At 39.4% G+C, this 13,216-nt stretch overlaps 1 protein-coding gene across 1 annotated transcript in view; it reads right to left on the reverse strand.

The window, feature by feature from the left end:
• LOC132404804 (uncharacterized) overlaps positions 1–13,216 on the reverse strand; it is a 184,829-nt gene that overhangs the window by 134,371 nt on the left and 37,242 nt on the right. Inside the window, exons 9-13 of the mRNA XM_059989308.1 lie at positions 8,971–9,136; positions 5,228–5,337; positions 4,287–4,446; positions 3,906–4,015; positions 2,143–2,302 (exon numbers count right to left, since the gene is read on the reverse strand). Of these exons, the coding sequence (XP_059845291.1) occupies positions 2,143–2,302; positions 3,906–4,015; positions 4,287–4,446; positions 5,228–5,337; positions 8,971–9,136 (706 nt within the window). The remainder of the gene's footprint in view (positions 1–2,142; positions 2,303–3,905; positions 4,016–4,286; positions 4,447–5,227; positions 5,338–8,970; positions 9,137–13,216) is intronic.

Here is a 13,216-nt window from a genome sequence, read left to right on the forward strand (position 1 = left end):
GCTCAGGTCAAGGTCTTTCTGTTGAAAGAAAAATCAAGTTTACACTGCATGTCAGAAATGCTTCAGAGAAAGCTCAAAGGCAATTTTTTTTTAATGTTTACTCTTTTTTCGTTTTTAAACTTTTAAGCTCATTCATTTGGGAAGATAAAATGATTGCATTAATAATGGGCACTAGGATCACAAAGCATGAGTAATCCTCAACCAATATTTTGGATGCTGGCAGAATACAAACATATTGTCGGCTCAGTGCAGCCAGGGCCATCCATGCTGGTCATAAGATTCTCATGTTAGAGGAGAGTACAATATTATGCAGAACCAGCCCCAACCCCAGGCATACATGGGCAGTGATGGTTAAAGATGAGTACTATGTAGCAGCAGCAGATGTCCAGTGCCCCTGGGATTTGATTCTGATGTGGATAATACTGAATAAATCCTCTAAGTGGCAGTGACTATCTCCAAAGTTTTCCAGTGCTTGGAGATCTGGACAAAGGGCAAGCAAATTAGAAATTACATGTTTCCTGAGGGAACGAGAAGGATTTCCAGAAACATATTGTACAGGTTGGCAAAGTTAGGTCCTGCAGCCTGAAGTCAAACCCAAAAACTAGGTAAGGCAACAAGTGGCCAAGGTCAATGAATGATTTATCACCTGATCACCTCTCCAATGACCAGCCTCGGACTCTTCTCAATTCATCACATCTCAGTCATCTCAAACCAACATTAACTGTAAATCAGTACTCAGACTTAGCATTCACATGTTAGCAGAAGCTCAGCACAGCTGGAAACCAACACTGGTGTTCGCAGGCTCGACCATATCATCAGCCCAGCTAATACTTGCAGCTCAGTGTCAGCTCAGGTACTGACAGTGACCAGAGTTTACACATTAACTTATAGGATAGACCTGCATATATTAAGATGTAGGTCTTGAATCTCCTGCAGCCAGGGCAAGGCGAAAGGAAAATGCAATTATTACTCTTCAATAGTAGCGGGGGGGGGGGTAAGGTGTGGGATGAGTAATTAATAGGGAATTCATACCAAATAGTGAGAGGGAAAACAGGGAGCTAGGGATCAGTTAGTCTGAGATCAGCCATAGGGAAATTGAAAGAATCTATCTCGGGATGTGGTAACAAGGCACTTGAGAAATAATAATCGGATCAGCATGAATTTATGTAAGGAAAAACATTTTGAATGTTTTGATGTTGTCAGGACAAAATAAATAAGAAGAAAACAGTTGATGTGATGTATGTAGACTTTCTAAATGTCTTCAATGATATGCTGGACAAGAAATAATCAGACAAAATTAAAGGGGAGTTACCTTATCCTGATGCAGAATGAGAGTGGGGTCATGGATAGAAAACAAAGCAGAAATATATCACGACAGAGAATTTGGTACAGCTACTCAAAAGTCTGTGTGTGTGTGTGTGTGTGTGTGTGTGTGTGTGTGTGTGTGTGTGTCTGTGTGTGTGTGTCTGTGTGTGTGTGTGTGTGTGTGTGTGTGTGTGTGTGTGTGTGTGTGTGTGTGTGTGTGTGTGTGTGTGTGTGTGTGTGTGTGTGAGACACTCAAAGTGATGTAGAGCAGGCAAAAGAGTGGAGAAACAAGCAAGTCCATTAGACGGGACAGTGAAAACGGAAGGCCTGTCAAACAAAATCACATCTCTTTTAGTGTGAGAAGCATGACAGAAACTCAGGCCATTGATAAGCACATTGGACTGGGATGGAATAAGTTGTCTGAAAGCAAGCAAACAAATAAACTGAGCACAGTGCCTAAATAAACTGAATCTCTTCCACCTGCACATAATCCATATTTCTTCATACCCTACGTATTCATATGTCGATTTAGCAGCCTTTTAAACAGCACTATCTTATATACTTCCACCAATTTCCAGGCAGGCCATTCCAGCACTTAATGCTTTCAATGTGACAAATGGGTTGGGAGATCCATAGCTTAGATTCACAGAAGTGAAGGGTTCAATATTCCAAGATCACAACGGTGTAGAACTTGGAGGGGATCCTGAAGGCATGGGTGTTTCCATTAGCCTGTTTCCCTTGTCTTTTGTGGGAATCCAGATCACAGTTTAGTATGTGATGCCTTCACATTATTTTTACACATTCCACTGAAAGTTTCGGATGAAGATGTTAATTTACCTTCGTTGGTCAGCGTTCCAATCCCTTGTCAAATAGGTGAAAAACTGACAATTTTTATACTCGGTACACAATTTTTGACAGTAGTGGACATCAGGGGTAAGAACTGACTCAATATCGTTTCCAGGAAAATCAATGTTCGCAGCCAGTTCATAGACACAGCCTGAAATAAAATGGGATTAATTTTGTATCAATTATCTGCAAAATAAATATTTATTTATGGGCTTGTCAGGATGAACATCCAATTTTGATTTCCATTAACATTTTTGGTTTACTCATCTAAAAAAATTAACTCCATTACAATATATTTCATTGTAATGAGCTATATGATTAAATCTATATCCCATTTTTAAATCTCATCAAGTATTCCAGGAATTACAGTGTAGCCTAAACTGAATTATCCACATTGCATTCATGTGACCAACAACAACAGGCTGCAGTGCACAATTAACACTCATCATTTTCTAATGTGAAGTTATTGATCACAAGTGCAGTGAACCTCAGCTATAGAAGCCTGGGTTTGCCAGGATGATGAAGCGTTGCTTTACTTCAGTTTAACCACATCTCCCCATGGAAAAGGTCCAATATTTATTATATCATCCTGAATATCATCATGAATATTGTTCATATTCATTAAAGGCATTTGGAGGGGGCATCTTAAATTTGTTTTGAGTTTATTTAATTCCAAAACAGATTTGTTCCTAACAGTAAAAGCAGCTTAGTATTAACATTTTCTAATTGCTCTGTAACTTTTCCTAATTGGTCTCATTGAGCTAACTGATTGACAGAGCTCTAGAGTGCATTACACTTCTCTATTCTTTTCCATAGGCTTGAAGCATTGCCCCTTCATGTATATCTCCAATTCCTTTATGATAGTCACAGAATTGACTTCCACCAGACTTTCCCTTCAGAATTATTAGCTGGCTACAATTGACCTGTCAGTACATCCTGAGCTTCTGTGTTCAGTTACAGCATCGAGAGAACAAAGCTCCATCCCAGCTTTACCTTCCATCAATGTAACCTGATGTGAGCACATTTGTTTTCTCACTCTGTCCTTCAATGTCGTTGTGTCCAATGACACAATGAGCCAAAGAGCCAGATACACCTCAGTTTTAAACCCGATCTTTAAAGGAAAGCTTTGAACTTAATTCAAAGGGAATGTTTAGTTAGATATCTTTTCTTTGAATTTAAATGTTTTAATTAATGAAAAGTGGATTAGTAATTCTTTAAATAAACCTATTATTTCATCCCATAATATTTTATACAATGTGAATTTACAAATACATCTATAAAATCAAACATTACCATAGACCAGCACTTGTGATCACAGATCTGTTCCAACAGGTGAACTGATCTTTAATGGGGCATCTGTTATTGCAGTGGGAAGGAAGATGGCAGAACAGGCATTTCAAGCAGTAGAATTACACAAAATCCTTTAATTACAATCATTTATGTAAAGATTTAATTCAGATCAGAATTTATTAGTTACAGCAAATTCTTCAGTGTGATCTCTAAGTAACTAATCATTTAATATGTTCATTATCAATTGGCGTGCAATTTGCAGATGCTGGCATTTTTATTATGTTATTGAGAATTGTGGAAATCATTCGCAATGCATGATTCATTATTTAGCTGCACTGTATATCACATCATCTCAGCCATACCTGGATAAATTTTCAGTGTTAAATGCAGTAAGAAAGAAGGGTAGTTATAATTTCAAAATTACTGCTTTCAGACTAAAGAGATGGAAGAAATTTCAGACATACCTGTGTTATTGAACTCACAATTCCTTAAAGGAAATCCTGACATAACACCTGAAAGAACTGTCATTCTTGATGGAGTTCCCTTTCCATTGTTTTTGAGATAACAAAGGTAGCTACAAAGAATCACAAACTCATTACATGGTTTAAATTCCTTACAAGATCACTAAGCATCACTTTTTTTCTTTGCTGCTGATACTCAGTGAATTAGTTTTCTAAACTATGTACAGGTAGAGTTACTTGTATTTGGCAAGCAAAAATATTGAACATGAAGAAGTGCTTAAGAGGTGCCAGTAACTGATTACCGATCACAGCTCTGAGAACACACTCCTCTAATTGAAAGTGTGATTATTTTTATGCAGAATATTGGTTGAATGATTGACTAACCGCTGTTCTTCATTGTGAAACTCCTTTTTCACAAAGGTGAAAAACTGACAGTGAGGCTCCTCGGTACATTTACGCTGGCAACTGTGTTCATCCTCGACTACAGACTGATGGAAGTCATTCCCCGGAAAGTCCAGACCATCAAATATTTTTTCATTACAAACTGAAAAAAATAGTAAGTGAAATTAATGACTGGAAATAAATAAAATGTGTGAAATAATTTTTATCAATTAAGAAATAGTTTAGATGATTAAAATTTACTCAGAATACTAGTTCTCCTTCTCACTTAAAATATTTTACAGTAATTATGATTTGGATTTTACCCGCATTGATCGAAGTTGCGAAATGGACAGCAATTTCTGCACTTGCTCAGTTTAACCTGAAAGTGCTGAATTTCCTGACAGTGATCCAGCACACTCTATGAGTTGCAGCTCTCTTCCTGATTCATTCCTCAGCAGCTTAGGAGACTTTAAATCCTGCTTTAAATATTCAGGATGATCCCAATCGGAAAAAAGGTCAAAGAAAATATTTTGTTTTGTTTTTGCTTATGGATGTCAGGGTGAGCACCACTGTTTGCCTGCAGATTGATGATTTGAATTATAAATTTTCTATGCGCTGATCCCACACAGAAAAAAAATGGAGCCAGCAACATCTCTGCTTGTGGATTCTCCTCCAATCATAGGGCATTCTCCTTTGGCAGAATATTGCAGGTCCTTCACCCTCACTGTATCTAAACCCTGAATTTCCACATCAGGAACATTGCAACAGTTCAAGAAAGCAGCCACTTATGTTTTCATGAGCAATGAAGAATGGTCAATAAATTTTGAATTTGCTAAGAATAACTACATCTTGAATATGCATATTTAAAATTAGCTCTGAGCTCATTTATGTTAATAAACAAAATTACAGAAAAACAAAATTAAGATTGTTTTATATTTACTTACATCTGACAAGATTCTTGCACAATTTGAGGGAAAACCCACTTACAACATTTTGTAAATTTGTTTTTCTTGATACTTTTCCAGTTGCAGTTTGCTTTAGATAACAGTAAAATCTGGAAAAAGCCAGTTATAATGTGAATTAATCCACTGTCAGCCAAATATATGCAGAGAAGTCCTTTATAATGCTAATCATCTTCTAAATGCAAATACAATTTCATTTTTCAGTCTTTAGAAGAAGCTGATACGTATATGGTACATAACTGATACGTATATTTCAGGGCCACTAAGATAATTTACCAATACAACTACATTTCAATATTTTAAATTTATTACCACAGCTGCAATCAAACAATGTACCAACTCCTGTGGAGCAAGACCCTATAAAGATCATTGCGATGATGGCCAAATAATTTATCATAATGTTGTAAATGAATGAACTGGTATGAGACAGGATATTGAAAAGAACCTCTGCACATTTTTTGATCTGCTTTGGAATTATTCTCTTCCATCTGAAGGAGAGGACCCTGAGAGAACAAGTAGTTATTTGGTCAGATTTCTAAGTAAGTGGAATGCATCTTTTTATACAGGTAACTGTTAGAAGACAACTTTGCAAATTGCCTTATTGTTATCATATGCAGCAAGCTACAGAGAAAGAAGTGCTTTGATGCCATCCATGCAGATCAGTTCATCACACCTTCACAGAAGTGCACGACAAACTGCTTTAGAAGTTTGCAAAGGTTTGGTGTGACATCTAAAATTATAATAAATTTCTATAGATGTGTGATGGAGAGTATCCTGCCTGGTTGCATCATGGCCTCGTATGGAAACACCAATGCCCTTGAAAAGAAAATCCTACAAGGAACAGAGAGCACTGTCCAGTTCGTCACAGGTAAAGCCCTTCCCACCACTGAGCACATCCGCATGGAGTGCTGTCGCAGGAAAGTAGCATGCGATATCAAGAAACCCCACCACCCTAGTGATGCTCTCTTCTCATGACTGCCATCAGGAAGACTGTACTCCAGCCTCTGGACGCTCCCCACCAGGTTCAGGATCAGTTATTACTCTTCAACCACAAGGCTCTTAAACCAGTGGGGATAAATTCACCAAACTGTTCCCACAACCTATAGACGCATTTTCAAGGACTCTTCCTCTCATGTTCTTGATATGTACTGCTTATTTGTTTATATTTTTCTTTTGAATTTGCACAGTTCGTTGTCTTTTGCACACTGGTTATTTCTCTGACCTGTTGGGTGCGGTCTTTCATTGATTCTATTATGTTTCGTGGATTTACTGAGCATGCCCACAAAAAACAAATCTCAGGGTTGTATAGCATATGGTGACATATATATACTTTGATAATAAATGCACTTTGAACCTTGACTTTGAACATCAATGCATTAAGGTAGTAGAGGGGAAGTCCATAACAGAATGAAGTGTTACCGTTACAGAGGAAGTGTAGTGCAGCCAGACAATAAGGTGCAAATCCATAACAAGGTAGATTGTGAGGGCAAGAGTCTATTCTTATTAAACCAGGGGAACACTCAGTAGTCTTATAACAGTGGGATTGAACCTGTCCTTGAGCCCGGTGGTACATGCTTTCAGTTTTGTTTTAATTTCTGCCTGATGGGAAGGAGTAGAAAAATGAGAATGTCTAGGGTGGGTAAACTCTCTGATTATGTTTGCTGCTTTACTGAGGCAGTGAGAAGTATAGACAGGTCCATGGACAGGAGGCTGGTCTCAACGATAAGCTGAACTGTGTCCACAGCTTCTGCAGTTTCTTGTGGTCTTGGGCAGATCAGCTGCCTTACCAAATCAGCATACATCCTTAAACCTTAGTGAGGATCAATGGGGACATGCCAATTTCATTTGACTCCCGATGAAATAGAGGCTCTAGTGACTTGCTTGGCCATGGCATCTATGTAGTTGGACCAGGATGAGTTATTGGTTATGTTCAGTCCTAGAAACCTGAAACTCTCAACCATCCCGTAGCGCCATTTATGTAAGCGGGAGTGTGTGTGCCACCCCACTTACTAAAGTCAACAACCAGCTCTTTTATTTTGTTGAAAATGAGAAAAAGCTTTGTTGTCATAACACCATGTCACTAGGCTTTCTATATTTCCTCCTGTTGTCTGAGACAATACTATCTGAGATTTGCCCCATTACAGTGGTGTCATCTGTCAACCTGGAGCTGTGATTAGAGCAGAATCTAGCCGTGCAGTTGTGAGTGTATAGGGAGTAGAGTAGATCCATTGTGGTGTGAGAATGCTGAAGATAATTGTGTAGGAGGGGTTGCCTATCCTTATAGATTGTGCTCTGTTGGTCAGGAAGTCAAGGATCCATTTCCAAAGGGAAGTGCTGAGTCCCAGGTCTAGAAGTCTCAAGGAATATAGAATAATGTCTATAATAAACCATTCTCATGAGAATGGATAAAAACATATCAATTCAACTTAAGAAAACAATATAATGAAAACCATACAAAAAGTACTGAATCCAAAACTGGGCTACTCATTACAGAGAGAAATGAGAAACAGTAGAAATAGTGACAAGGGATATGAAGTAACTGAAGAGTAGAATTAATCAGACCATTCTTTCAAAGATCTAGAGTAAGAATATAAGACCATAACATATAGGAGCAGAGTAGGCTATCTGGCCCATCGAGTCTGCTCCTCCATTCAATCATGGGCTGGTCTAATTCTTCCAGTCATCCCCACTCCCCTGCTTTCACCCCATACCCTTTGATGCCCTGGCTAATCAAGAACCTATCTATCTCTGCCTTAAATATACCCAATGACTTGGCCTCCACAGCCACACGTGGCAACAAATTCCACAGATTTACCACCCTCTGACTAAAGTAATTTCTCCACATCTCAGTTATAAAAGGACTTTCTTCAATCCTGAAGTCATGCCCTTTTGTCCTAAACTCCCTACCATGGGAAATAACTTTGCCATATCTAATCTGTTCAGGCCTTTTAACATTCAGAATGTTTCTCTGAGATGCCCCTCATTCTCCTGAACTCCAGGGAATACAGACCAAGAGCTGCCAGACATTCCTCAATGAAATTCCCTTTCATTCCTGGAATCATTCTTGTGAATCTTCTCTGAACCCTCTCCAATGTCAGTATGTCCTTTCTAAAATTAGGAGTCCAAAACTGCACACAATATTCCAAGTGTGGTCTCACGAGGGCCTCAACATCACATCCCTGCTCTTATACTCTAGAAATGAATGCCAACATTGCATTCACCTTCTTCACAACCAACTCAACCTGGAGGTTAACCTTTAGGGCTAATTGGGCTAAATGTGTTCACTTTCTTCATACCATGCTGCATTTCCATTGCAGATTTGACATTCCTCATTAATAAAGAAATATTGTGGATAGTCAGAGGCTTTTTCCCAGGGCTCAAATGGCTAGCACAAGAGGGCACAGTTTTAAAGTGTTTGGAAGTAGGTACAGAGGAGATGTCACTGGTAAGTTTTTAAACGCACAGAGTGGTGAATGCGTGGAATGGGCTGCTGGCAGTGGTGGTGGAAGCAGAAACGACAGTGTCTTTTAAGAAACTACTGAATGGCTACATGGAGCTTAGAAAAATAGAGGGCTACGGGTAAATCCTAGGTCGTTCTAAGGGATGGACATCTTCAGTACAGCTTCGTGAGCTGAAGGGCCTGTATTGTGCTGTAGGTTTTCTATGTTTCTATGTAAAACTTTCAGTATAAACATGTTACTGAATGTATACAGCTTCCATAATACCTTCTGTGGTCTGTGCTCCATTCTCTCTTCACAAATGTGAAGAATAAGCATTGGGGATGATTAGTGCACAGTTGTTGACAGACATTTACATCAGGTGCAAGGACCCAGGTGATATCATTTCCAGGAAAATCTACATCTTCAGAAAGATCTCTTCTACATTCTGAAACTAAGCAAAACATTATATAATTTAACAAAGTAAGAATTATGATTAAAACTATAAAAAGCAAACTATAGCAACAGCACCCCATGGCTATGATCAGTGAATTCTCCTGTTTCAGGTAACACTCAAACACCTCTGTGCCTTTCTCCTTCCTCCTGATCTACCCAGTTCCATCTAAGCACACCTAATGCCCAGCCACCAAAAAACCACTTTCTTTCTTCCCTCCACCTACTCCATCTGCCCATCATCAAACTCTCCTCCCACTGTGTCCTATTCCCCCACTGCTCCCATCTGCTCAACCCACCTTCCTTATTTGGGTCCATCATCCATCTTCCTTTCATATCGGATTCCATTATTTTCAGCCCTGTGTGACCTCCACAACCAAGCCTCCTTTCACATTTTCCCCTCTTCCTCCTTCATCTCTCAATCACACACCCTCAACTTGTCTCTATAGACAGGTTGTCTCTCTCTTCTCTTTCAGTCCATCTGAGATGACCCAACCCCCAAATGTCAACTGCTCATTTCCCTCAATAGATGTTGCCCGACCCACTTAGTTTACTTCCATAAACTAACGGGTGGTGGTTAATATTGTACAACCCATACCCACAGATCTTGCTGCAGATTTGCCCAACATGGTGGGAACTGACTCACTTTAGCAGATCTGTAGCACAAAAGCCAGAAGTCAGAGATGTCCTCTTTGAAGGTACTATCTAGATTCAGCAGCCATCACTGGGGTCATATATATAATCAGCCAAGGGCCTGTGAGAAGAAACCGAAATGGCTTCTACACTAGGCTGAAAACGTAGGTAAGGAGATGGCTCCAAAAGTGTTCTTCCTGACCTAATTCCCAGTCCAGCCAATACTCACCTCTATTGAAATTAATCCTGCTGCCCAACCAAGAACCCACTTTGCATTACATAATTTAGTGTCACTGGTTCACTGAGTCATATAGCACAAAATACAGCCTTTTCAGTCGCTGCATCGACACACTGAACATCAACCACTTGTTTATGCTCATTCCACATTAATCCTATTTTTTATTTATCCTCCCCACAATCAACTTCTCCCATATTTTGTTCACCTACACACTAGGGAAATTTTACAGGGGCCAATTAACTTAGTAAGCTGCTCACCTTTCGAGTGTACGTTGGAGGTGAGCAGAGTTTGCAGAAGAGGTACGTGTGGTTACAAACAGAACATGCAAGTTGTATGCACACAGCAGCCCAGGTCAATGTTGAACCTGGATTGCTAGAGCAAGATCCACTAGCTAATCCACTTTGGCAGCAGTGCTTGTTTCTCAACATGTACACTTGAATATAGGTGTTCTTGTTTATAAATAATTGTGGTGGAGCCTGTGTCTGTACATGGATCTCAGACAGAAAATCAACAGGTTATGATGGTTTAAACCATAATTCTGCTCAACATCAAACCAATAAAGTGCTGAACTGCTGCCACAAGAGGTCCCCGCTGAGGTTTGCACTGATAGCACGCATGGCAAGAAACTCACTATAAGTTGATAATGTGCTTTACATCAACGACCACACAATTGCATTCCTCCTCCAGTATTCAGAAAACCATAAGACATAGGAGCAGAATTAGGCCATTTGACCCATTGAGATATGACTGACCCAATTTTCCTCTCAACCCCAACCTCCTGCCTCCTCCCCTTGTCCTTTCATGCCCTGACCAATCAAGAATCTATCAATCTCTTGTCTTAGATACACATAAAGACTTGGCCTCCACAGCTGCCTGCGGCAATGAATTCCACAGATTCACCACTCTCAGGCTAAGGAATTTCCTCCTCATCTCCATTCTAAATGGATGCTCCTCGATTCTGAAGTTGTGTCCTCTGGTCTTAGACTCTCCCACCATAGGAAATATCCTCTCCACATACACTCTGTCAAGGCCTTTCACCATTCAATAAGTTTCAATGTGGTCATCCCTCATTCTTTTGAATTCTAGTGAATACAGGCCCAGAGCCATCAAACTCTCTTCATATCACAAGCCATTCAATCCTGGAATTATTTTCCTGAACCACCTATGAACCCTTTCCAGTTTCAGCACATCTTTTCTAAGATAAGGGGTCCAAAAGCTCACAATACTTCAAGCGAGGCCTCCCCATTGCTTTATAAAGTCTCAACATTACATCCTTGCTTTTATATTCTAGTCCTCTTGAAAAGAATGCTGGCATCACATTTCTTGATCTGTTGAATTCACTGCAGTGAATTGAGAAGACAAAGTGTGACATATTGATATTATTGTATAGTGCATGTATTAATTTATTTAGAGATACCACATGGTAACATGTCCTTCTGACCCAAAGAGCCTGCATAGCCATTACACCTATGTGACTAATTAACATATTAACTCATACGTCTTTGGAATGTAGGAGGAAACTGAAGCACAGAGAGGAAACCTACGTGTTCACCAGGACAACGAACAAACTCCTTACAGACAGCGACAGGAATAGAAACCAGGTCATTGGCATTGTAACAGTGTTATGCTCACCATTACGTCACTATGCCACCTATTTAGTGTTGCTCACTGGCAGGAATTTCTGGGCAGTGGCTTCCACACTGGCATTTTCTGCAAGGAAGCATCCCTTAAACAATGTGTTCAATTACTAAAGTAACAATCTCGTGGCATTTGCCATTATGACTACTCCTGTGGACTTAAAACTCAAAAATCATTTGCAACACTACTTGCTGCAATTGTGAGTTAATGACAGCAAGGTGAGTGTAATGAAATACCGTGGGTTTTAGTGAAAAGCAGCTGCAGGCAGATGTAATTAATGAGCGTCAAGAATAGAAATAAGAAAGAGGAATGCAGGAGAAGGACATAAATAGTATTGAGTCAGATTACATCAGAACCAAAGAGAATAATGAAACATAAAGTAGCAAAACTAAATTATAATTTCAAATTTGATCTTTTTAAAGTTTCTAAGTGTATGAAGAAATGAAGCAGGGAAGTATAAATTCTCTAACCTCTGGTCCAGAGAGTTTCACCATTATTACATTCACAATATCTATGTATCTACAAAGATACTTGTATGATTAATGTTCTATAAAGAGTCTAATACATAATTAAATAGTAACTCCAAAATGTTCTTAAAAATAACAGGAAGACAATAACAGGAATGTAAATATATCACCAAAGTAAACAACAGGACACGTAGATTGGCCAACATGGTGTGGAGCATTGCCATTTATCGTGAATAGATTCAGTTTGGTTAATCTCCCTTTTAGGACAACTACCATACACAAACTTTGGTCTTCCTTAAACCCTCCTATCCCATCCCATTCCAGTCATCAGTTCAGTCAAATGACATCTTTTGTGTCAATGTAAGTGCATTTATATTCACTATAAACTTGTATTTTCCCAAATGTACCAGTGACTGAACTCGTTTGAGCACCATGTGCAATGATAAGAGATGATTGGAATGGGATGGGATAGGAGGATTTAAGGGAAACCAAGGATTGTAGCTGGTCGCTGTCCAAGAAGGGAGATTAATTGGAAGAGAAGGTCTTTTACATACAAGAGGTACTCATCTGGTTAGAACCTGGCACCAATTGTGCAGTGGGAATTCATGCACATTGAAGTTCTTTAACAGCACTCTTAATCTTACAAAGTACTGAAGTACTCTTTATCTTATTTACCCTAGCATATTAGCACTCTCAGCACTGATCTCATTGCTCTCCACTTCCTTTTCCTGGGTAAGTACTGTTACAAACTACTAATAGGACCTCACCCATATCTTTTGTCTCCAAGCACACAGTCCCTCCTTTATCCACACCCTGGTCATCCTTTTGCTTTTGATGTATGTATGGATTTTGTTTAATACTACTTGTCAATGACATTTCATGGCCCTTCCTGACTCTTAATTTCCTTCTTGAGCTCTTCTCTAGCTTCTTTATCATCCTCAGGGTTTAACTCCCTTAACTTAGCAAGCACCTCCTTTTCCTTCTTGACTTAATTCACCACCACTCTCGATAATCAACCTTCCATTAACGTAACCAACACACACAAAATGCTGGTGGAACACAGCAGGCCAGGCAGCATCTATAGGAAGAAGCACTGTCGACGTTT

Source organism: Hypanus sabinus, chromosome 14 (assembly GCF_030144855.1).
Source record: "Hypanus sabinus isolate sHypSab1 chromosome 14, sHypSab1.hap1, whole genome shotgun sequence".
Classification (NCBI taxonomy): domain Eukaryota; kingdom Metazoa; phylum Chordata; class Chondrichthyes; order Myliobatiformes; family Dasyatidae; genus Hypanus; species Hypanus sabinus.